At 36.6% G+C, this 24,836-nt stretch overlaps 2 protein-coding genes across 4 annotated transcripts; one reads left to right on the top strand and one right to left on the bottom strand.

The window, feature by feature from the left end:
• The first annotated feature begins 5,874 nt into the window (after positions 1-5,874).
• LOC133790297 (flowering time control protein FCA-like) lies at positions 5,875-17,718 on the top strand. Of its 3 annotated transcripts, none has more exons than XR_009873987.1 (16): positions 5,875-6,342; positions 6,594-6,664; positions 6,842-6,920; positions 7,222-7,304; positions 7,416-7,476; positions 8,131-8,195; positions 8,472-8,538; positions 9,047-9,126; positions 9,243-9,307; positions 9,439-9,498; positions 9,581-9,851; positions 10,111-10,275; positions 10,360-10,557; positions 16,656-16,720; positions 17,206-17,273; positions 17,443-17,718. XR_009873987.1 is itself a non-coding variant. In XM_062227906.1 (15 exons), the coding sequence occupies exons 1-14, from the start codon at positions 6,291-6,293 to the stop codon at positions 16,680-16,682; spliced, it is 1,344 nt and encodes a 447-aa protein (XP_062083890.1). In that variant the 5' UTR covers positions 5,875-6,290; the 3' UTR covers positions 16,683-16,720; positions 17,443-17,718. The 3 variants fall into 3 exon arrangements, 1 of the variants encoding a protein (XP_062083890.1); XR_009873986.1 differs by having other exon boundaries at positions 17,201-17,273; XM_062227906.1 differs by lacking the exon at positions 17,206-17,273.
• Positions 17,719-18,529: 811 nt separating this feature from the next.
• Positions 18,530-20,597, bottom strand: LOC133790312 (WRKY transcription factor 23). Its single transcript, XM_062227918.1, has 3 exons — positions 19,921-20,597; positions 19,566-19,709; positions 18,530-19,474 (listed from the first exon to the last, which is right to left on the bottom strand). The coding sequence occupies exons 1-3, from the start codon at positions 20,439-20,441 to the stop codon at positions 18,982-18,984; spliced, it is 1,158 nt and encodes a 385-aa protein (XP_062083902.1). The 5' UTR covers positions 20,442-20,597; the 3' UTR covers positions 18,530-18,981.
• Positions 20,598-24,836: the final 4,239 nt, after the last annotated feature.

Raw genomic sequence — 24,836 nt, 5'->3', positions numbered from 1 at the left:
TGAAAAGATGCCTCGGGTACAGAGTGGACATTTGGGATCATGGAATTGACCCCTCATTAATTGCACGAATTGATGGGTCCAGCCATGGGGTGTTGACATGTGGTGTTGCTTTTTAGAATGACGTCAGGGGGAAGCCCAGACGTTTCCCCCCACCTGTTGCAAATCACTCCTCCTAATCTAAGTCTCCACTGCCCAAGGGCGAGTGAAGACTTGAGGGGCAAATGTTGTCCGTATTTTCACCTCTCGACACGTGTCAATTAAGAGTGATTAGTGATGAGGTAAGTCATGAAATGCTCGGGTGCAACCTCACCAGGAAGTTTAGTTCGAGTGAGTCGTGGGCATCTCCGAGGTAGGTCATGCCCTGAGGTCTGTCTTTGGGGCAAGGGTTCCTCCAGGTAAGGCCACCTTCTGGGCTAGTTAGTAAGTCGTGAATGATCTCCGAGCGAGGTCCCCTTCCGAGGTCCGTCCTCAGGGCCGGGGCTCTTCAGGTGAGGCCACGTCCAGAGCTCTCTCCCCTCACTCGTCCTCCAGGTCTATGATTCTAGTTTTTGGACCTAGGATAGCCACTAGATGTCAGTCATTGTAGTTATGGGCTACCAGGCGATCGTTTGACAACTTTTGGCGATCCTCGATTAGTGGTGTCAAGTTTGTACACTCAACAATCGATGTTTCCCACAACGCCACCTGACATGGGCAAGCGTGTGTCGTGCCCTGACAGTCACAGATATGTTCCCCATAAAGTTGGTATATGACTTTCTGGAATGGGCCCCGTAGGGTCCGCGTGGGCCATAGTCTTTATTGTAACACAACCCTTTGTGTATTAATTTAACATTATTACCCTGGTATTTATGAGAAATGATTAGCAATAATGACCCCAGCCTCTATAATTAGGGCTAGGGTATCTCCTTATAGAGAGTTGGATTTTTTAGAGAGAAAAAATCTGTACTCAATGCAATATATACGCTGCCTGAGAATCACCATTAAAGCTTGCTACCTTAAGCTTCAAGCTCACTAAATAATAGACTCATGGACTAGGGTTCTTTTATAACCTAAACCACGTAAAACCTTGTGTATTTCCTTGTTTATCCTTGAATCTCTCAGATTAAGTTGACAACGAAAAAGGTAGTCAACAACTAATATTATATTACTCTGAAATAATCGGTAAGAGTGATACTAGACACATTTTTTTACGCTATTTGTGCAATAAATTATGTGGTTAAAAAAGTTGTCACATCATTGTGTGCACAAATAGCGCGTAAAAAGAGTGTATCTTAGACCGTCTCCAATGGATGGTGTATAATTTGTGTCAAATTTGGCCCAAATTTGGCCCACTTTTTGCATTTGTACTCCAATGCACAAGGTGCAAACTAGCTAAAAAAGTCAATATAGCTATTAATGTTTATTGAAAATATAAAAAAATAATTAATTTTTTTATTAAAAGATAAATTAAAAATTAAAAAATTAATAATTTGTATTAATGAGTAGCAAAGAAGTAATTAAAAAATGTGATTTTTATTGTAAGCCAAATTTGGCACAAAATAATTTGACTCATACTATATTTTGTGCCAAATTTGACACATATTTTAGACCACCATTAGAATTCAATTTTATAAAGATGGGCTAAAAAATTACTATTCACCACTTTTATAGCATTCCATTGGAGATACGCTTACCCAACAATTAAGAATTAAGGGCATTATTACCTTGTTCCTCTCGGATTTAATTAAGTATTTCTTAAAACTTCAAAATTGTGTATGTTAATTAATAAATCTGTCATAATTTTTCTTTTCTTCTCAAAATTACACAACTCTGTGAAACTATCGAAAATTGGCCTGGTCAACTTTGATAATTCTAATTGATGATTAAATCAATTAATTGAGACTATCTAGATAATTTTATCCAAGGTACAATGGGGACCATGGGCCTATGAAATCAAGCTCTAATAAGTTATCATAAATCTAACAAATAAATTTACTAACTTATTAATTCCTCGTGACTCCACTATAGACTCGGAATTGCACTCTTGAATTCATAGAACGCTCTATAACAAATATAGACACGCTATTAATTATCCATTGTTACAACCATAATTGTCACTCAATCCTCTATGGATGGTCTACAATGAGATAGGACTAAAATATCGTTTTACCCCGCATTGTATTTTATCCTTAAAACACTTAGTTCTTGTAAATGATATTTCAGTAAACTAATTTAATTATTGAAATGAGATCTCTATCATTTAACACCTTGAACCAAACTAAAAGGAAACCATTGTTTCACTTCTTCATCAGAAGCTATAGATGTTCATATCTATGATTAACACTCCCACTCAATTATACTACCGAGTTCCCAAGATGTAAGTATGGGCTAGTCCGTAGGGTAAGCTGGTAACGAACAAGTCAAAGAACTCAAATAATACAATCAGTTAGAATATTAACCACTCAGAATTGAGATTGAATTGACTTATGGTCAACTATATGATATGACTAGAATAGATAATAACGGTATGTTTACTTATCTTATCAACTGTCAATATCGGTCATGTCCGATGTAACAAATACATCTGATCTTATCTACTTTGATAATGTTCTGGAAAGAACATAACACTGTAATATGTAAGTAGATCATATCGTAGATTGACAAGTCAGTATAAATCATGTGCACTGACTAATCTTAGGACTAACTTATTTTGAACATATAATCATATATATATTCCACTGTGATGACGTCACTATAAATAAGATTAGCTATATGCTCGGAATTCAATATAAGTTTATATTAAATAAATAATCATGAAAATAAAACATGTGAGCAAAGTGATTGATCAAGTTAAAAAATGATTTCTATTCTTTTATTGATAATAAAATGAGATTACAAAGAATTTGAGTTTTAATTAGGGCATAAAACCCCAACAGTAGCAGCGACACATAGAGTTCGCAATCCCGTCCTATATAGCTGGCATTGCGACTGTAGGGGGGAAATGGGGGATCTTCCTACGCGTGCATGCGCCACCTGAGGGCTTGATGCATGTTCTCAATGCACTCTCCGCTTGGAGGAGTTCCTCAAGACCCCTGAGAAGCTATGGCAGAGTCATGTGTATGGATAGCTCAGCTGGCACGCCGGGAGGTCCCTGAGAGTTAATAACCTTCAGGAAAACCCTTGCAAACCCCGAAATTAGGGGGAATGAGCAAAAACAATACAATTAAGCTTTGTTGTACAAATGAATAGTCCCTCAACCACCTATAAAGGGGGCAGGGATTCCCATTGGGAAATATCACATATTATGCATTCTAATATACCATAATTTTTAAATATGCCAACATAATTAACTATCCCAAAACTATGTCATTTTATAAAATTTGGATACAATTGCCCCTGTCATTAACAACCCCCCTCTCTCTAAAATTATCTCTCAAACATTCTCTCAACTCATCTCTCATTCTCCATCATGACGGCACCACCACCATAACCTCCCCATGGAGGCAGAGCACCACCTCCCCACGATGTCGTCGTCATTACCATCTCCATTGGTGTTGCCACCTTCCATCACCATTGATGCACTTCATCGAATATCTCTCTTCATTTTTTTATGTTTTAATGATTCAAAATGCATTCATCGAATTATATGTTCTACATAATTTTTTTATGATTTTACATGATCTAATCTTGTAGATCTTAAAAAAATACCAAAATTTTAAAAAACAAATCAACTAAAACAGACATTTGAGTGAAAAGATATGAACCTTCAAAGTTTTCGTCAAATTTCAGCGCAGAGCATTGAAATTTCATCGAAAATGCATCGTTTTTTGCCAAAATCAAGTTTTCATGATTACATCGCAAAAGCATCAAAACAACATCGATTTTGTATCGAAAAGCATTGATTTTGCATCGAAAAAATATTGTTTTGACCAAAAATCAAGTTTTCATGATTGCATTGCAAGAGCATCGAAACAATATCGATTTTGCATCGAAAAAACATTGTTTTGGCAAAAAAAAAAAAAAATCAAGTTTCATGATTGCATCGAAAGAACATCGATTTTGCATCGAAAAAGTATCGTTTTGGCAAAAAACAAAATCAAATTTTCATGATTGCATCGAAAAAATATTGAATTTACGTCGTCTTCATTATTTTTTTTGTACAAAAACGATGCTTTTACATCAATTTTGGTCACAATTTTGAAATTTCTAGGGTTTATGATGAAGGTTTTTTTTTTATGTTGGTTGAAAATCAACGTTAAAATCTCTTTAACGTCAATTTTGGTCCTAGATGAAAATTCACGTCAGTTATTACAAACAAACATGAAACACCTATTTTGTTGTAGTGCCCTATTCATTATGTACACGATATTACTAGTAATTGTACTCTAGTAAGAATAAGAATGACACAATTATTAATTATGCATATATGCCAATACAACAACAATATAAATGAGTCAAAACTAAATCTGTTTGGACCAATCTCGTACCATAAGAAAATATCTATAGAGAGAGTAAAAATTAAATTTTTACAAGTATTTCTTTTGGTCACAATTACAACTTGTCCCCCTTGGCTTTGGCCATTAAGGAACGAAAAATAAAAATGATTGATCTTTATTTAATTTTTTATATTAAATATTTGAGAAATTTACATAAATATAGTAAATTTTAAGTTAATTATATGGGTATTTAATTTTTGTCGCAAAATATGGTAAGTTGACAAAAAAAAAACAATTCAAAAAAATTACTATGGACAAAATTACAAAATTCATTCATTCCTCAAAATCAAGTTACTGGAAAAGCCCTGTGCCCCCCGACCTTCTCTACAAGCCCTTTGATGCCGACCACCAAATATTGACATTGTATACAAATCCTTATTCTCAGGTCCTCTATGACACCACCCAACTTCTGATGGTGCCGATATCACACGTAACATCAACAACTTCTTCTCCTTCAGTCTCCCTATTTTTGGTTCTGTCTCCATTTTTTTCAGCCCTTCTCTCAGTTGCGAAAAGTTCTTTGTTTCTTCTTCTTCATTGGTTGTTTTTTAGATTTGGTTTTATTTTCTTTTCCAGATATGACTGAATAACTAGCTACCTTCACAATTTGAAGCCAATATATTTAAGATGTTTTAATTCAGGTTTGGGGTTTAAGTAAATAGTTTTTTATATAGGTCTCAAATTTGATTGTTATTAACGTAAATTTTGATACTCACATCACAAAAAAAATTAAAAATTATTTTGATAATTGATTACCACCACATCACTAAAAACATAAAAATTAATTTTACAATATGGCAATTGGTTACACCCACATCACTAAAAAATGATAGGGTAACCTATTACTACCACATAATAAAAAACTTATTTTTACAATGATAATCGGTTACTACCATATCATGCAAATTTTTTAAAAGTTTTAGACAATTTATGCAACTGAAATCAGGATTCAAATAATCTATCTTACGCGTGCATAAAAATAGACACATACCGTAAATTATTTAAAATTTTATGAAAGTTTATCGAAAACTATAATGAACACAATCATAAAATAAAATGAGGTCATAATTGATTTACATGCCTAAAACAAGAATGTGTAAAGTAAAAAGGAATACCTTATTGAAGATTTTTCCAAAAATGATTTTATAGCCAAAAACTTTATATTATGATAATTTCTCAAATTTTATATATAATTTTAAAATTGATGTAAGTTTTTCTCACTAATTTTTTTGTCATTTTATTTTATTTTTTAAAATTGATGTAAGTTTTTCTCACTAACTTTTTTTTTTTTTTTTTTTGTCATTTTAATTTAACTTGTCATGGGATATAAATGAAAAGTGAAAAAGAGAAAAGGTATAACACCTAAAGAAACGACAAGTCGTCGAGTGATTAGGAAAGAATAGGGAGCGGGAAGAGTTTTGTGGAGAGAGACTTCGTCTTCTTCCTATGCAGTGTTTTTCGAATTCACTCATCTTAATCTTCTCCTCCACTTCACTCTGTAATTTAGGGTTAGGGTTTTGTAATAGCTCAAATTACTAAGAGTTAGCGAAGCTGGAGAGGCAAAGAGGATTCGGCGACCACCAGGTCCAGGAGTCCCACCGCAATTCGCACCCTGGGACTTCCTCTTCCTCTTCGTCTTGGTCTTCTGGTGACTTCCACCATAATCATCAATCCCACCATCAAGACCATAGTTTCAATGATCCCAATCATAATAACCCTCACCAGTCCCACTACTACCACCATTCTATTCGCCCTGACCACCACTCTGGCCACTTCAATGGCGCCATTGGCTATGGTCCGGGTCATCATGTGCCGATGGCTGGACGGAAAAGGAATTGGTCTCATTCGAACCGAGGAAATTCTCCAGGTTTTGCATATATAGTTAATAGCTTTTCCACTCCAACTACTGTTTTTCTTTTCCCTTTTCATCTCGTAAGAAGAGACATACTGCAATTAGTCATTTTAATTTTGTTATTTTTGGCTTAGGACTCTCTCAAATGTTGTTAAGACTTAGTTCATAGCTTATGTTGCTTTCTTAAGTCTATTATCACTACATTTGGAATTTTTATTGATCTATATTGTTATAAGACCTTTACTTTGTTTTGTTTTTGTTTTAAGATCGATTAGATGGTTATGGTCTTGCAAAACTTTATGTTTCTCATGTTCCAAGAACAGCAGTTGAGCAAGATGTAAGTTATAACTAAATAAAGATTGATTTTTGAAGAATTTATTCAGGATATTGTTTCACCTTGAACTTCGATCACTTGTTGATATCAGGCGATTGTTCGAAGAATGTTGTTCTGAATCTGTTGTATGTGCTACTAGTTCTAACTATTAAATGTTTGGACTTTGTCGCTGTATTTTAGATCCGCCCCCTGTTTGAACAACATGGAAATGTAGTTGAGGTCGTTTTATTGAAGGATAGGAATACAGGCGTACAACAAGGTATATCAAGTGTTAATTTGATTTGTATTGTTTTTTATTTTCTGATCCTTAGTGAGACCTTTGAGAGCACCATTTAGTTTCCTAATTTTATTTTAATTTATTTTTTTTCATCATTTTCTCACGATGAAATAAATTAAATCGTTATTAGAAGAATGTGCAATGATTTTGCTCGTCTCTAGTGTTTTGATTTTTCATCACAGTCTGAATTTCATTAGTCTAGGATATGCCTTGTAGTTGCCCTTTGTATTGATGTTGCATATAGTTACTGCAGAAATGAAATAGATGTAGTTTTCTCTTACAGGAAGCTGTTTTGTGAAATTTGCAACAACTATTGAAGCCGACAAGGCCATTGCAGCTCTAAACAATCAACATTTTTTTCCTGGGGTGAGTTAAAGCTTTAGTGCTCTTTACATGGTGGATATGAATACTCTTGTTGTCTGTGGTCGCATCAACTGAGTTATTGGTTAAAGTTTTTGTTGTCTTTACATTTTTTAGGAACAAATGCCTATTACGGTTAAGTATGCTGGCAAGCCAGACAGAGAAAGAGAACGTCATGGTATATTTCTGATCTTTGAGGCACTGCCTTTTGAACTCCCTCTTGTAGTTGCATCTAGTCAATTTCTAGACCAACTTTATAGCACTGCCAATATATGGTTTCTTTAGTTAAGAGTAGGCATCAGATGTCACGTTGGCAACAACTTTTGTCTTGCATAGCTCATGTATCTCACATTAATGAACATTTATTAGATCTTATAAAATCAAATCTTTGGGAGGTGCTAAGAGTTTGATGCATAGAGTTATGAACCAATTGGTTATAAAATATTGCTCCAAAAATATTTTTTGTGGCTTCCTAATGAATTTACAAACAAGTGGATCTTTAATAAATTTTGTATTGTTTGATGGAAATGCATAATATATTAGTATTCTAGAGGGGTAGCTCTAATGATCGGATACGTGGTTTAGACCCACAAGGTATGAGGTTTGCATCCCTCCTGGGCTGGGCCCTTACATAGTAATTGTTATAATTTCTTGGTCCAGGTTATGTGAGAATTATAGTTTCTAAAAATCTATGTCCATATATTAGTGATTTGGATTTTCTTCAGTAATAGGGGCACATTTGGATTTCCCTAGTATAGCTGCGCCTTGTTTTTTCATTGCAGCAATATTACTCTTTGCAGTTGTTTGTCATCTTAAAATACATCTTCTGTAGGGGCACTTGATAAAGTGTTTGTTGCGATGTTTAACAAAGAAGCTTCAAAGGAGGAAATTATGGAGGTATGTTCTTGCCAACCATGGGATGTTAAGCTATTGTTTTTCCACAAAATATTCATTTTTTACTTATCTGCATGTAAGTATTCATTATTGAAACATCCAAATATCTTATGGAAATTCATGGAAGATCATTTTTTTGTGTATATTTATACTGATGAGACCACTGTCTCACATATGGAATGCATATTTTCATTCACTTTTTTTATTGAACATTAACTATTTTGTGCTTTCATGTTTACTAGTTTTGTTTTTATTGATTAATTTTTTTTTTTTGGCCAGATATTTTCTCCATATGGTTTTGTTGAAGAAGTCTACATTATTCTTGATGAAATGAAACAAAGTCGTGGTATGTTCACTATAATGAAGTGCTCTTTTTCTTTTTCTGCCTGCTATAGGATGAAGTAACTTTTGTTAATTTCCATGTTGAGAATTGATGTTTGTGGCTCATTATGTTTGCAATGTACGGCAGTGGTGGTTTTCAAATAAATAAAGTCAGCATAGCATTCTATTTGCTCACTTAGGTTAGGAAGTTATATGTTCTACAATATGTGTACTTAAATAGGGGTTTTCTTATAGGGTGAAATTAATTCTGAAAGAAGCAAGTAAACTATTGAAACGTATGATATATCTAGTAATTTGTTCTATCTGTAGAGGACAATCAATTAAAATCAAATGATGTGCTAAAATTCCAAAATTTTCTCTTGCATGAATGCATTGGTACTTGATAGTGCAATAATTTACCATTGCTTTCTATTGTTACATTTTATGCATAAATTTTTGGTTGAAAGTATTATGAGTGTAGAAACTTGATTAATTATATATTGACATGATGACATTTGGTCCTCTTTTTTAAGGATGCGGGTTTGTTAGATTTTCTCATCCAGACATGGCTGTTGCAGCAATCAGAGCATTAAACGGAACTTACACAATGAGGGTAACATTTTTTTTTCTTCCATGAATATATGTATTGCAATTTACATTGTATATGTGGAGGCTTCTATTATCTATTCATTCTTTTTATTTATCCTTTTTCCTTTGGTGTCACTGAAGGGTTGTGATAAGCCAATAGCTGTACGTTTTGCAGAACCTAAGAAAGTTAGGAATGGAGAAGCAAGGTTTTGCTCTGTTCTACTTATTTGTGAACTGGAATTCCTCATACCATTTCTCTTTTTTCATAACTGATCCTTTTAGTCAGCGTTTGGTATTATAATTGATAACCAAGTGCCCCATTCAAATTTCTCTCCAGGAACAATAAGATGTTTAGTGGCATGTCCTTTGGCCCCCATTCTCAAGAACCAGTTGTTAGGTAACTTTTTTCATGTTACTTCCATTCATTTTTGTTCTTGTTGACTGTATTTAAATTTTGTTTTTGTGGATATACGTACCAGGACAACAACCAACCTGGGTGATTCCATGGTGGGGCATAACCGGCCTAATGCACCTCATCTGGCACAACATTTCTCGTTAACTAAACAACCACAAGCAGTTTCTTCGGTGGCAAACCATGAACCTCCGCAGTTGTCTCAGATGCAGAATAGAAAAGCAAGTTCTCAACAATTTCAAGGTGAAGTTCATGATTTTCCAAGACAGTTGCATGTGATGCAACCATTGAAACAAACGCTAGAGCAGCACAAGTGGTCTCAGACTAGTGGACAACCGGTATTCCGAACCAATAATAATCTTAGCTAGTTAATTTGCAGTTTTTTTAGTAGTGCATGTTATATGTTGAGGTTTTTATTTTTTAATAACTTCTATCTATATGTCCCTTTTTTGGTGTTCAATTGAGTGTGGCCAGAAGAGTGCTTGCAGCATCTGAAGGGGTTTATTCAATAGAATATTATATTGCATTCTTTCTGCTTCATTTTTTTATTAAATTAAGAACTTTATCTATGTTATTTTTATGAAATGTTTAATGCAGCCTCTACCAACTGGAAGCAGTTCTCGGGAAGGTGCTTACAATATTCCCAGAGCTGCAGTGCCTGCAAATCCTCAGATGCCTGAACTTCCAGAATGTGATTGGAGTGAGCATACCTGCCCTGATGGGCATAAGTATTATTATAATTGTGTCACTCATGAAAGCTTGGTATGTTCTTTCGTTCACCCTTGTTTATTTTTCAGTCTTATATCTGTAATTTATGAGGATAAGGGCTTGAAAATTAATCTGCAGTGGGACAAGCCCAAGGAATATGGTTTGTTTGAGGAACAGTTAAAGAATGAGAGACAGCAGCAAACTCCTGCCCACAAGCTTCAGTCTTCTTCCTTGGTTCTCTCTAAGCAGCAACCTGCTCAAACACAAGAAATTCATTGCCAAACTCATGTTGACCATCAAAATCTCCAACTAGAAAAACTTGCTCTATCTGCGCCGGTGCGTATTGCTATTTTCTTTATCTTCCATTTTCAGTAACTTTTCTGTTGATTTATGAATGCGACTTTGGTGCCATGAAAAGACTTCTGTTAAATAATATTTTTTCCCATCTCATATGCATAGCAATGACAATGTGACATATCTTGTGAAGGTTGGTTTGTGAGGTTTTAATAGGACCTGCCATTAATTCACATAAGCACAAACACTACCAAAGTAATAACAGTAATGAACCAATGAAACAGTAAACCAGCAAAGAACAATCAGAAGCTTTGTTGAATAAAAATGGAAATGAGTTCATACACAAAAGGAGAGAGAAATCTCCATGATGCCTAGAATTCTCTTAATTCTTGCATAACAGAATACTAGCTTCCCTTTCCCACTAATAGGCTAACACTTGCCCAAATTACCCCTCTAACCAATTAACAATTTATCCAATACAAAAAGACTCGGCCTACCCCTGGTTCATGTACCCGGTTCCCCTCCTAGTATAGGTGAACCGAATGATAGGCTTATCGGGCCTATCAGGTTTCACGAAGAGTTAGTTTTATTTCCTTGTTCATATAACATGAATTATTGATTTGAATACCCTCAATTAGAACTTAGACTGGTAATATGATAGGCCACCCTTGACCTACGTGTATGCCAGGAAGGATAGAAGCAAAGAGAATGCCAAGTCAGCAGAGAAGGAGTAGAGTTAGTTAGAGGGGGAATTGTTGGGTATGTTGGGGTATACGATAGAGTCGTAAGCCTTAGTATAAAGTGTGTTTGGTTAGTGTGAGAGGGTGTGGATTTTGTCTAAGAGTTTATTGTATTTTGGAGAGAACCAAGCTCTCGAATTCTTGGTATTTCAATGAAAAGGCTGGCTGTGAATTGTTTAAGCTACTGAATTGATTGTTTTTAGCTTTGTCATTCTATGATAACATATCATAGTGGTATCAGAGCCCAGATCTAACATGGGACCTAAGCAAACTGCTCAGTTGGAAATGGTGGAGGAAAAGTTAGAAGAGGTTCAATTGGAGCTTCGACGGGAGGTGTCTGAGATTCGAGAACAGGTGCAACAATTTCCACAAGAATTGGAAGCATTTAGGGCTGATACACAGAGAATCCTAGGATTGGAGAAGAAGGTTGAGTACCTTATTGGTCACATTACGCAGCTACTGCAAACTTCAACTCGCACAGGAGCTGGGAGCACAAGTGAGGTGGAAGATCGGCATCGTAAGGCAGGCGACGGTGATAGTTCATCATCTCATATGTCGATGGGTGATTCGGCAACGACCTACCCTCCTCCAATGACGTCGACAAGTTTCCCAATTCCTCCGATGGATTCGCAAGGGGGACGAGATTTCAGACCGCCTAGGATGGAGCTACTGCTGTTCTCGGGAGAGAACCCCGATGGCTGGGTATTTCGAGTGGAACGGTATTTTCTACTGAATCGGCTCATGGAGGCTCATATGCTTGAGGCAGCCATCATCGGCCTAGAGGGAGATGCCCTGACTTGGTTCCAGTGGGAACATCAACGACGTCAAATCACTTCTTGGGCCACGTTGAAGCACTTGTTGTTGTTGCGATTCCGAGCGATACCAGTGGGATCCACAGCGGAGGAGCTACTATCGGCTAGGCAAGAGACGACGGTGAGAGCATATCGGATTAAATGGGAGGCCCTGGCGTCTAGGGTGGTTGGAGTTCCTGAGCATGTCCTCGAAGTAAGCTTCATCAAGGGTCTGAAAGAGGAAATCAAAGGGCCACTGCATGTATTGCAACCAACGGGCCTAGCCCACAGAATGGAAATGGCCTAGCGTATTGAGGAGGGTCATCAATTGATAGGGTTGGGCCTTCATTAGAAAGGAGGAAACGTTAGGGCTACTCCCAGCGAACTTGCCATACCAAGATACACGCCCATGACCACTTCGTCAAGGAGTTCAGCCGTGCCTTCTCCAGCTAACTTCGGGCAGTCGAGTGGGAATACAGGGATCCCGACAGGGACCCAAACTAGCACTCCTGTGCAGCGACGATTGACGAAAGCGAAACACCAAGATAAGAAGAACTGTGGGGTATGCTTTAAATGTGACAAAAAGTTTCATCGATGACATATGTGAGCAGAAAGCCTTGCAAGTGATGCTGGTCGCCGATGACATTGAAGGATCAGAAACTCAAGATTCCCCCCACCCAGCCCTGATTCAAGTGTTGAAGCAGTGTCCGAGGAGCAATTGGCTATGTTGTCACTGAATTCTCTTGTAGGGATCTCATCGGCTCACACAATGAGGATATCAGGCACAATAGCCAAACACCCAGTGACAGTGCTCATCGATAGTGGGGCAACCCGTAATTTTATCTCTAACGAGTTGGTGGAGGCATCTCAGATTCCAATTACAGCAACCACTTCCTATGGCGTGCTATTGGGGACTGGAGGCAGGGTTCGAACTGAGGGCATTTGTGCTAACGTTGAGCTGGAGTTGGGGTCCTTGCGAGTGGTAACAGACTTCCTACCGTTGGAATTGGGAGGTGCCGATGCAATTCTGGGGATTCAATGGTTAGGGACATAGGGGAATATGCAGGTCAACTAAAAAACGATGGTGATGAAATTCGAATTAGGGGGTTCCTGGATTACATTACAAGGTGTCCCCAGTTTATGTAAATCTCAAATCTCTCTAAAAGCTTTGATTCACTCAGTCCAGCAAGAATGGCAGGGGTATTGGATTCAGCTTGGCTCCTTGACAGTCGACCAAGCTAAGGGTCAAATCGAGATGTCACCAGAGGTGGTCGAATTGTTACAGCAACATGATTCCGTTTTTCACATGCCAGTGGGATTACCTCCAAAACGATCCCATGAACATCATATTACCTTGAAGGAAGGGGCAGGTCCGACCTGTGTTCGCCCTTATCGGTATGCACAGATCCAAAAGGATGAAATAGAGAGGTTACTGGCATAAATGTTGCAAGCAGGAATAGTTCAGCCGAGCACAAGCCCCTTTTCGAGCCCGGTGCTCTTGGTGAAGAAAAAGGATGGCAGTTGGAGGTTTTGTGTGGACTATAGAGCTCTCAATAGAGAGACGGTTGCAGATAAATTTCCCATTCCAGTAATCGACGAGCTCCTTGAGGAACTCTACGGGGCACAAGTGTTCTCTAAATTGGACCTTAAGTCAGGATACCACCAAATAAGAGTGGCAGCAAAGGACGTAGAAAAGACAGCGTTCCGAACACACGAAGGGCACTACGAATTTTTAGTGATGCCATTTGGTTTGACCAACGCACCGACAACCTTTCAAGCTTTGATGAACGAAGTGTCTAGTGAATTTTTGCAAAAATTCGTACTCGTTTTTTTATGACATTCCCATCTATAGCATCAATGGAGCAACATTTACAACACCTAGAAATGGTCCTCACTCGCCTCAGCCAGCACCAGCTAAATGCAAATAAAAAGAAATGTTTATTTGCTCAATCTAAACTTGAGTACTTGGGACACATCATTTCAGAGGAAGGGGTTTCAACCGACCCGCTCAAACTCGTTGCAATGTCCCAATGGCCAGTTCCGAAAACTATCAAGGAGCTACAGGGATTTCTTGGCCTTACTGGCTATTATAGGAAATTTGTTAGAGGTTTTGGGCAGTTGGCAAGACCTTTAACAGATCAATTAAAGGAGGATGCGTTCAGCTGGAGCAAGGAGGCACGAGAAGCATTCTTACAATTGAAGCAGTCCATGTGCGAAGTCCCAGTTCTAGCCTTGCCCAATTTTTCAGCTCCATTTGTAGTAGAGACTGATGCATCTGGCACTGGGCTTGGGGCTGTTTTGATGCAACAGCAGCGTCTGATAGCTTATTTCAGCAAGGCTTTATCACCCTGGGCTCGTTGTAAATCAGTATATGAGAGGGAACTCATGGCAATGATGCTAGCCATACAAAAATGGCGCCCTTATTTGTTGGGACGCCAGTTCATTGTTCGAACTGATCAAAGGAGCCTACCGTATTTACTTGAGTAGCGAGTGGTAGCAATAGAACATCAAAAATGGCTAACGAAATTGTTGGTATATGATTTTCAAATACAGTACAGACCGGGACTTGAGAACAAAGCTGTCGATGCCCTGTCAAGAATTCCTCCAGTGATGGAGTGCCAAGCCATTTCGGTGCCCAACCTAGTTTCTATTCCTGATTTGAGGGACCATGTCGCTACTGACCCTATTTTGTCCAAGATCATTCAGCAACTTCAAGCAGGGAAGGCGTGTTCTGGATACTCATTCAATCAAGGTTGTTTAAAATTTAAGGGCAGGTTGGTTATTCCCTCTTCTTCACCTTTTATACCGTTGCTATTGCAAGAGTATCATGGAAGTAGCGTGGGGGGTCATGCGGGGGCTTTTCGAACATTCCAAAGGGTGGCTGCCGACCTCTATTGGCATGGAATGAGGAGAGATATACAGAAGTTTGTAGCTGAATGTCACACATGTCAGCAAAGTAAATATTTGGCTCAATCCCCGGCTGGTTTGCTACAGCCCCTCCCTATACCGGAGCAAGTATGGGATGATATTTCAATGGATTTTATAGAGGGCCTTCCACACTCTCATGGATTTGACTCCATCCTCGTTGTAGTTGATCGCCTTTCAAAATATGGACATTTTGTCCCTCTTCGACATCCATATACAGCAGCCACAATCGCTTCAGTTTTTGTTAAGGATGTGGTCAAACTCCATGGCATTCCAAGATCTATTGTGACAGATAGGGATAAAATCTTTCTCAGCCTTTTTTGGATAGAGTTATTCAAGTTGCAGGGCACGATGCTTAAGCATAGCTCAGCCTACCATCCACAAATGGATGGCCAAATCGAGGTACTCAATCGGTGTTTGGAAACTTATCTTTGCTGTTTTGTGAGTTCTAAACCATCACAATGGGTAAAATGGTTAGCATGGGCAGAGTATTGGTACAATACTTCTTATCACTCTGCAGCGGGTATGATGCCTTTCAAAGCCTTGTACCACCGAGATCCACCACCACTACTCCGATTTGAAGGCAATTAAACAATTGTTTCTGCTGATGAGCACAACCTGCGGGCTCGTGATGAGACTTTGGACTTGCTGAAACTGAATTTACACCGTGCCCAACAAAAGATGAAGCATCAGGCGGACAAGAAGAGAAGGGACATCGAGTATATGGCTGGGGATCGAGTTTATGTGAAACTCAAGCCATATAGGCAGCAAACATTAGCCAGGCGGCGGAATCAAAAGTTGAGACCTCTGTTTTTTGGGCCATTTCAGATTCTGTCCAAGGTAGGGGGGACTGCGTACAAGCTACAGCTACCTGCAGAAGCCAAAATACATCCAGTCTCTCATGTATCTATGCTCAGGCCAGCCTTGGGTCCTCACCAAGCAGCGACCACTCTTCCCAAGGAATTGACAACAGAGCTTGAATGGCTCTTAGAACCTGAAACTGTTTTGGTTATGCGTCCAGGAACACATAAAGAACAACCTCAAGTGCTGATTAAATGGCTGCACCTGCCCGAGTTTGAGTCTACTTTGGAGAATTTCGCCACAATTCAGCAGCAGTTCCCAAGTTTCTACCTTGAGGACAAGGTGCGTGTTTGGGCCTGGGGTAATGATAGGCCACCCTTGACCTATGTGTATGCCAGGAAGAATAGAAGCAAAGAGAATGCCAAGTCAGCAGAGAAGGAGTAGAGTTGGTTAAAGGGGGAATTGTTGGGTATGTTGGGGTATACGATAGAGCGGTAAGCCTTAGTATAAAGTGTGTTTGGTTAGTGTGAGAGGGTGTGGATTTTGTCTAAGAGTTTATTGTATTTTGGAGAGAACCAAGCTCTCGAATTCTTGGTATTTCAATGAAAAGGCTGGCTGTGAATTGTTTGAGCTACTGAATTGATTGTTTTTAGCTTTGTCATTCTGTGATAACATATCATAATATTTGATACATAGCTTTATTTGCATTCCCTTTCTTCTGTGTCTCCCTTAACAAATTTTGATTAACTTATTAGATGTCTTGATATTGATTGTATGACCAAATTTGACACCAATAACCAACTGTTGTATTGTTTAAGATACTCTTGTTGATTTTATTCTCAAATGACTTTAGTGGATTTATTCTAGAGATCTGATTGTGTAGGAACTGGATCACGTGGAAGTGCAGTGAGGGAAAGTTCATGTCATTTTGCAACCATTGTTTCGAAGGTATCTGGTGCATCTGTGATTGATCTTCCTGAACCACTGAAATAATTATTTAGACAACAAAGGAGACAATTCTGCAGTGCTCTTTTAAAAACACTGTAGTTGGTAATGATTGTCATCTCAATCAGCTCTCTTTTCTTTCCCCAGCTGATAATTTCTATTAGAAAATAGTTTAGCAATCCAATTATGAAGTACAAAGATCAGCTCGATTTCCCTATTTACTTGTATTTTTTTTACCTTTCATTTATTAATAACATTGATTGATAAAAGGAGTATTTTTGGGTACATTACAATATTTGGTGCTTTCTCTATGTAAATGTATTTTTGGGTAAATGTAGTCGATGTGGGGTCTTTTGTCATGGTTAAAATGTAACACATTTTTCTTATTAATTTATGTTCAGCAGAATATATATAAAGAGATAGATTCTCACGCTTTTTCTATTTTTTGTGTATGATGTTTGTGTCTTTCATTTCTTGAATTAGAGAAGGCATTTGAGCAGCAATCTGAGCTGAGAACTACGGAGAAAGCTTTAAAAGGCATGCATATTAGGTCCAGGCAGAAAAAGATGGCCTTGGGTTACATGTGCAATTCAATATTTCTTATATTGTACATGTTTACCTAACCTGCTCATATATATATATATATACACACACACACAAATACACATGTTAAAGTGTGCCTTTTAGTTTATAGAACAAAATATTCTCTTTATATTTTCTTGCAGATTTGGATTCGATGGTGCAACACACAACAAGAGAGATGTCTTATAAGCCAAAATGTACGAAGTTCCCCACAAATACTAAGCGAATGATGCTGTCTTTCTTGTCTCTCTAATTATTATTGATTATTATGTGTTTAACTTTCATTCAAATGAGTGCTTCTCAATTTGTAATATATTCTGCTAGGTGACGTTATACCTGTTACTATGATTGTTTTACTAACTAAACCTTTTGGAGGTTGCACTTATTTGGCTTTAAATTATAGTCATCATTGTCCCAAACGGGTTCAATCGATAAGTTTTTAGGAAACTCGTGATGTTGAGATACGAAATTCTCACCCTGCAATATGTGTGCGTATATATATATATATATATATTTCTTTTTATTTGACTATAGTGGTGGTGGTGGTGGCTCTGTTTAATTGATAAGATGGACTTTGATGGCCATAATGTGTATGAGTTAATAGATGGAGAAAGGCCCATAATAGCTTGTGTAGTAGTCTGTGCCTTAAGGGATCGATCCGCAGATGATGATGCTGCTGGTGTTTGACAATTTCACATGGATGACGAAAATGCTAAAGTGGATTTGAGCCATAGAAACGGAACATAAAAGGTTCCCATGTCTCTATCAAGATCCTATTCGAGCTTTTATATGGAGGGTTAATTATTTAATTAATTTATTTTGAATGTGAAAGGGAGGGTTGGTGACCTGTTAGTTTTCTCTGCCATAGTTCTCAACTAGACCACCATTCAATGAACCAAATCCACGAGTGGATCCAATGGTATAAACAGGAAATAAAGGCATTTATCTATCAGGATTGAAGTGGGTCCCAATTGGGCAGTGATTGGAAGTTTTAATTTTTTTATTTTGACCAAATGGGATAAGAGAGAGAGAGAGAGAGAGAGAGAGAGAGAGAGAGAGAGTTACTCTAAAGGGGCATTAAATTCTCCACACCAAAAATCTGAGAGTTGTAGCCCCTTTCTCTGGAATTGTTTCTTTCATTTTTGATAGACAAAAATAGGAAAAGTTAACAAGTCCTAAAAAAAATTAATTGCTGGAAGGAGAAACTCCAACCCTCACAAAATCGAATCATGACTCTCAATGAAATCAATGCACATTCCTTCAACACATCAAAAACAAAGACATAGGACAAAGGAGTGGTCAGAAGAAATTAATTATAAGAAACCCACATTTACTATACTTGTTATCTTATCTTTATTTACATACCCCCAAACCCCACTTTTCTCTCTAGTATACCCCTCCATTCCTTTCTCCTCCTCATTCTCCAAAAAAAGAAAAATAACTAGCCACTCCCAGAGCTGGATTAGTCATCATCAGCATTTGGGTAATGTATATATAAAAAGAAAAAAAAGAAGTAAATTCTTAATTCTGAGCGGACCCAAGAAAAAGAAAAAAGAGTCACCACCGGTCAGCATGAAAAGTACATACCAGTAATTAATGGGGTTTCGCATCTGAACTGAACTACATAACTATATTATAATAACTATATAGCTAATTAAGCTAGACTACTACTACTACTACTACTAGTTTGTTCTCATGTTGGAGGTGACTATGTCTTGAAGAAGGCCATGGTCTGGGATCAAAGCTGGTCCTGGTGAAGGGTTGCAAAAGCGCCTCTCATGTAGAAAAGCAGCTGCTGCGTTTGTGGTTGAGCCATTATTATTACTGTTAATATGGCTAATAATATTACTGTAATTAGCAAAACTATTATGATTAGAGGGTAAAGAGGCTGGTGATGGTGATGGTGATGGTGATGATAACAAATGATGATGATCAGTCATGAACTGATACTGATGAGGCAGCTGGTGATGATGGCCACTACTTCTATGAAATGGAATATTGGCGAAGGCGGCGGCCGGATGATCGGCGGCGGCGGTGTGAGCGGGACGAGAAATGAGTGGGCTTGGATGTGTGTGTTGGCCTTCATAAGTAGTCACCACCACACTTGGGTCTGTGTACGATCTCTCAACTCGTTTCTTCACATTACATGAGGCACTGGTGCAACGATAGTAACTCCTATACATATACATATATATACATACAAATTAGTAATTATGAAGTGATAATTATTTGGTTAGAAAACCATGTTACATATTCATATAACTACCTGGGAAATGGGCTGTTTTTCACAGCTTTTTGGCCGTACTTTCTCCATCTGTAGCCATCTTCCAAATGATCAACCTCGCTCTTCGTCATAAACGCAAATCTGGGTTCTCTCTGTTTCTTCTGACTTGTCTTCTTCGCTTTCAACCTTATTCAAAAAACAGACCATTAATACTACACACGTCAACACTTGTATGTACACACACACACATATACAAAAAATAAAGAAACCCCTCATTTTTCAATTGCTAGTCTTTTAAAATAAAATCCCAAAAAAAGATGAGAAACCCCACTTTTATTTTGATCTAATATGAACTGGGCTTCTCTTAAAAAAGCAAATATGATTCTCAAAAACTCACTGTTTGTTGGTAGTCTTTGCCGGTTGCTCTTCTTCCTCGTCTTCCTCACCTTCATCTTCTTCTTCCTCTTCTTCTGGGTCCGTAGGTTTAGTCTGTTCTTCATTGAGAGCATCACTCGAAGCTGAAGAAATCGACGAAGTGTTTGGCGTTGCAGGTTGATTATTATTATTACTATTCAAGGCATCCGAACTGACCTCCTTTTTAGGAATAGTAAGAGGAGGAACAGCAGTAGTGGTAATGGTCGAAGTTGTAGTATTCGAAGCTAATAAAGCTGGAAAATCAAAGAATGAAGAAGGAGGAATAGTGAAGTAGTCATTCACACCCAGAAGCTCCATGAACCCTAAGGTTGACCCCTTATTTTCAGCTCCAAAATCAGAAGACGGCTCAAACGTGTATGTTGATGAGAACATTGGAAAAGAACCGTTTGATATTATATCAGAAAGCGACGAAGATCCCATCATGTTGTTATCTTTTGTAGTAGTAGTAGTAGTAGTATTACTCATCTCTCTCTTCATCTCCATATATATAGCTCAGTACGTATATAGTGTATGCTCCAACTTATCTTGCTACTGCAAATGATCTTTCATCAACGTCTCTCAAAACCCTTGGAAAAGAGACAAAAGATATGTAGAGAGAGAGAGAGAGAGAGAGAGAGACTGGTTATTGGGTTTGGAAGGAAGTGAGAGAAACGAGAAGGAGGACTTATATGAAAGAAAGGAAAGTTGACTGGTTATTGTAGGTCAAGGGTTTTGTACGGACAAAACAAAGCCGGTTGCAAATATTGAATCAAATTATAAATGCATGGTTTTTGGTTTCGAGTTCCGACAAAGTGGTCGACTCGACTCGACTAGGCGCTTTCATACGTATAGTTTTGACCACTTCATTTTTATATATAAAAATATATATAACGTGTTATATATAATATAGTGTGAACGGGGTTTCGTCGCACGTGAGAATCTTACGGCTACAAAAGCAAAGGCTCGTGTGATGTGATGAAGATGATCATGGTCATGTGATCTAAATCTAAAGGCGCGTTGATGAATCATCTAGACATTTTACTTTTTCCTTTTTTGAAATTTGGTGTACATATTTCTTTTAACTTGTCTCTTGTTTATTTCTTTATTGTCTTAATTTGTACATTACTTTCTTATCTCTAATTGTGCACTCTTTAGCCAGCCACATTTTATACATATATGATGATCATATATAGTAAGAAGAATCTCTTTCAACCAAAAGAAAAAAGAGACAACATAAAAGGGAATGTTTTGTGCCGATCGTATATATATATATGTCTTATTTAACAAATTAAGGTAACTATGATATTAATATAGAGTTACTTAATAATTATATATTATTAATCTAAAGATAGATCAGAAGCTTTTCCGGGGACCCCCTATTATTTTTTAGCTTTTATAACTCTAATTTATTAATTATTACATAATTTATATATTTATATGAATATGAATATATTTAAAGTTAGCTATTAGCTAGCTCTCCGGCTATATAGTCTTTTGACTACTTCAAAGATGTGATAAAGATTGGAAAATGTTACCAGAATTAAGCATGTATATAAATATTAATTATATACATACGTATATATTTATATAGCATAATGGGATATCATGGGGTCCCAATTAATATTATTAGTTAACTTAAATTGGGTGGATTCTAGGTAATTAATTAATTAGGGTATATACTTTATGACAATGGATTGTATTAATATATATATATCTAACATTATGTATATATATATATGGGTGCATTCTTAATGGTTACTACTCATGTATGGTTACTTTAATATTAACCATTAGATTAAGATCAATGGTTCATATTTATAGTTGTTAATTAATATTTCTAAAAATAAATTTTGATTTTTTTAAATTTTTGGAAGGGTTACCTGATGAAAACTGTGTATTTATTATGAAAATATAATATTGTAAACTTTTTTATTTTTCAAATGCATGTCGATTTCTAAATATAACTAGTGTTTCTCATTGGTTGAAAATACCATTAATTATGGCAAAAAAAATAACTAAATTTGAAATTAATATAGAAAAAAAATATTTACCTATTGGTAACTTGCTATACCAAGTCACTATGTTGCCACATCATCATAATTGTTAGTACTCATGTATGGGTAGTAACCATTGAGAAGTCTTCCATATATATATATATATATATATATAAGTATGGATGTATATACGTACGTGATGAGATCTTTAAGACCATGATCATAAAAAGGACAAAGTTATAGAAGGGTCATGTGAACTCACGTTTATAAATTATGTTCCATGCGTTTGAATATTTGCTATAATATTAGTCGGTGGCCGTGATAAGTTCTTTTTCTCTTGCAGCCAAACTTTGAATATATACATAAGGAATTACTATGTATATCTAGCGTCTCTGATTTAGGTACATCAAAAAAAATTATATTTCAATTTTTTTTTTGATATAATTGTACATTATAGTTATTTGCGATCTTTCACTAATTTTTAAAAAATTCTGAATAATTTACGATACTAAAAACAAGCTTCAAAACAATTTATTTTTTATTTTCAGCATAGTAAATTATTAGGATATTTGCAGCAAAAATACATAAGTTTTGCAAATAAAAATTTGAGTATTTATGCATAATGTAGGTGCGTATCTCAAAAAAATATCATTCTTTAACATCATTCCAAAATAATGCTAGTATTTGTTTGGTTTCCAAAAATACTCTTGTCATTTTGTTAGCCTCCATCCGTCTTCTCTCTCGGGTCACCTTTATTCTTTGGACACCATTCATCTATCCATTATCAATTAAGATACTAATTTATGCATTTCGAATAGATCTGTGCATAATTTTTTTGTTTTTTTTTGCAATTTTTTTCACAATTTTTTAAATCTGAAACGTAAAAATTTACAGAAAACTTGATATGCCTCGATAGATATCGATGTACCTCGATGCCCAGCTCGATGGGCCCTTAAAAATCATGATTTATAAGAAAAAAATCATCTACCTCGATAGGCCTCAATGCAAATATTTACAATTAATAAAAAGTGCATAAATTTTTACTCGGGTGTCCGTTTGAGGTGATTTTTTTTTTAATTTTGATATTTTCTTGAGATCTACATGTCTGGGATATGTACACACACATTTTGGAAGTTGAAAGTTTGAAAACATACCAAACTTTGAAAATATAAGGGTATTATTTTGAACTTTGGTGTGTTTTTAAGCTTTCAACTTCCCAAATGTGTGTGTACACATCTTAGATGTGTAGATCTCAAGAAAATACCCAAATTAAAAAAAATCACCTCAAACGAACACCCTAGTGAAAAATTATGCACTTTCTATGAATTGCATCGAGGTATGTCGAGGCTTATCGAGGTGGTATCGAGGCATATGGTTTTTTCATGAAAATCATGATTTTTAAGGTATACCTCGATAGAACTCGATGTACCTCGATGCCCAGCTCGATAGACTCTTAAAAATCATGATTTTCAAGAAAAAAACCATCTACCTCGATAGGTCTCGATGCAAATCAATGCAATTGATAGAAATTGCATAAATTTTCACTCGGGTGTTTGTTTGAGGTGATTTTTTTTAATTTGGGTATTTTCTTGAGATCTACACGTTTGGGATATGTAAACACACATTTGGGAAGTTGAAAGTTTGAAAACACACCCAACTTTAAAAATATAAGGGTATTGTTTTTTAACTTTGGTGTGTTTTCAAGCTTTCAACTTCCCAAATGTATATGTAAATATATTAGGTGTGTAGATCTCAAGAAAATACCCAAATTAAAAAAAAAATCACCTCAAACGGACACCCGAGTGAAAAGTTATGCACTTTCTATTAATTGCATTAATTTCCATCGAGACCTATCGAGGCCTATCAAGATCTATCGAGGCAAGTATTTTTTTTCATGGAAATCATGATTTTTAAGGGCCCATCAAGCTGGGCATCGAGGTCTGTCGAGGTATATCTTAAAAATCATGATTTTCATGAAAAAAAACCATATGTCTCGATACCACATCGATAAGTCTCGACATACCTCGATGCAATTCATAGAAATTGTATAATTTTTCACTAGGGTGTCCGTTTGAGGTGATTTGTTTTTTGAATTTGGGTATTTTCTTGAGATCTACACATCTAAGATGTGTACACACACATTTGGGAATTTAAAAACTTGAAAACACACCAAAGTTCAAAATAATACCCATATATTTTCAAAGTTGGGTATGTTTTCAAACTTTCATCTTCCCAAATGTGTGTGTACACATCCTGGACGTGTAGATGTCAAGAAAATACACAAATTAAAAAAAAATCACCTCAAACAGACACCCGAGTGAAAAGTTATGAACTTTTTATTAATTGCAATTATTTGCATCGAAGCCTATCGAGGTATATCAAGGCAGATGATTTTTTTTCTTGAAAATCATGATTTTTAAGGGCCCATCGAGCTGGGCATCGAGGTACATCGAGGTTTATTGAGTTTTTTGCAAATTTTTACGTTTCAAATCTAAAAAATTGTGAAAAAAATTACAAAAAAAATCATGCACAGATCTATTCCAAATGCATAAATTAGTATCTTAATTGATAAGGGATGGAGGGATGGATAGATGGTATCCAAAGAATAAAAGTGACCCGAGAGAGAGAAGAGGGATGGAGGCTAAAAAAATGATTAGGGTATTTTTGGAAACCAAACAAAGACTAGCATTATTTTGGAATGATGTTAAATAATGATATTTTTTTGATATATGCACCTATAATATGTATAAATACCCAAATTTCCCTTTGCAAATTATGACACTTAAATACCTAACTTTTTTTTTAGCGGCTAAAATACTTTCCGTTACACTTTCTTGGCACTCGTTAGTACCTCACCGTTATCTAACATGTCAGCGCCTACATGACAATTTCTGATTGGTCCACG

This window comes from Humulus lupulus, chromosome 1 (genome assembly GCF_963169125.1).
Source record: "Humulus lupulus chromosome 1, drHumLupu1.1, whole genome shotgun sequence".
Taxonomy (NCBI): domain Eukaryota; kingdom Viridiplantae; phylum Streptophyta; class Magnoliopsida; order Rosales; family Cannabaceae; genus Humulus; species Humulus lupulus.
Note: the sequence above shows the minus strand (reverse complement) of the source record. Positions and strands in the feature narration are given on the sequence as shown.

Coding starts and splice junctions, on each gene's coding strand:
- LOC133790297 (XM_062227906.1), top strand. CDS start 6,291: ATGGCTGGACGGAAAAGGAATTGGTCTCATTCGAACCGAGGAAATTCT. Junction 9,127..9,242: donor ACGGAACTTACACAATGAGG/GTAACATTTTTT, acceptor GTGTCACTGAAG/GGTTGTGATAAGCCAATAGC. Junction 10,558..16,655: donor AACTTGCTCTATCTGCGCCG/GTGCGTATTGCT, acceptor CTGATTGTGTAG/GAACTGGATCACGTGGAAGT.
- LOC133790312 (XM_062227918.1), bottom strand. CDS start 20,441: ATGGAGATGAAGAGAGAGATGAGTAATACTACTACTACTACTACTACA. Junction 19,710..19,920: donor GCAAAGACTACCAACAAACA/GTGAGTTTTTGA, acceptor TTTTTGAATAAG/GTTGAAAGCGAAGAAGACAA. Junction 19,475..19,565: donor AAAAACAGCCCATTTCCCAG/GTAGTTATATGA, acceptor GTATATGTATAG/GAGTTACTATCGTTGCACCA.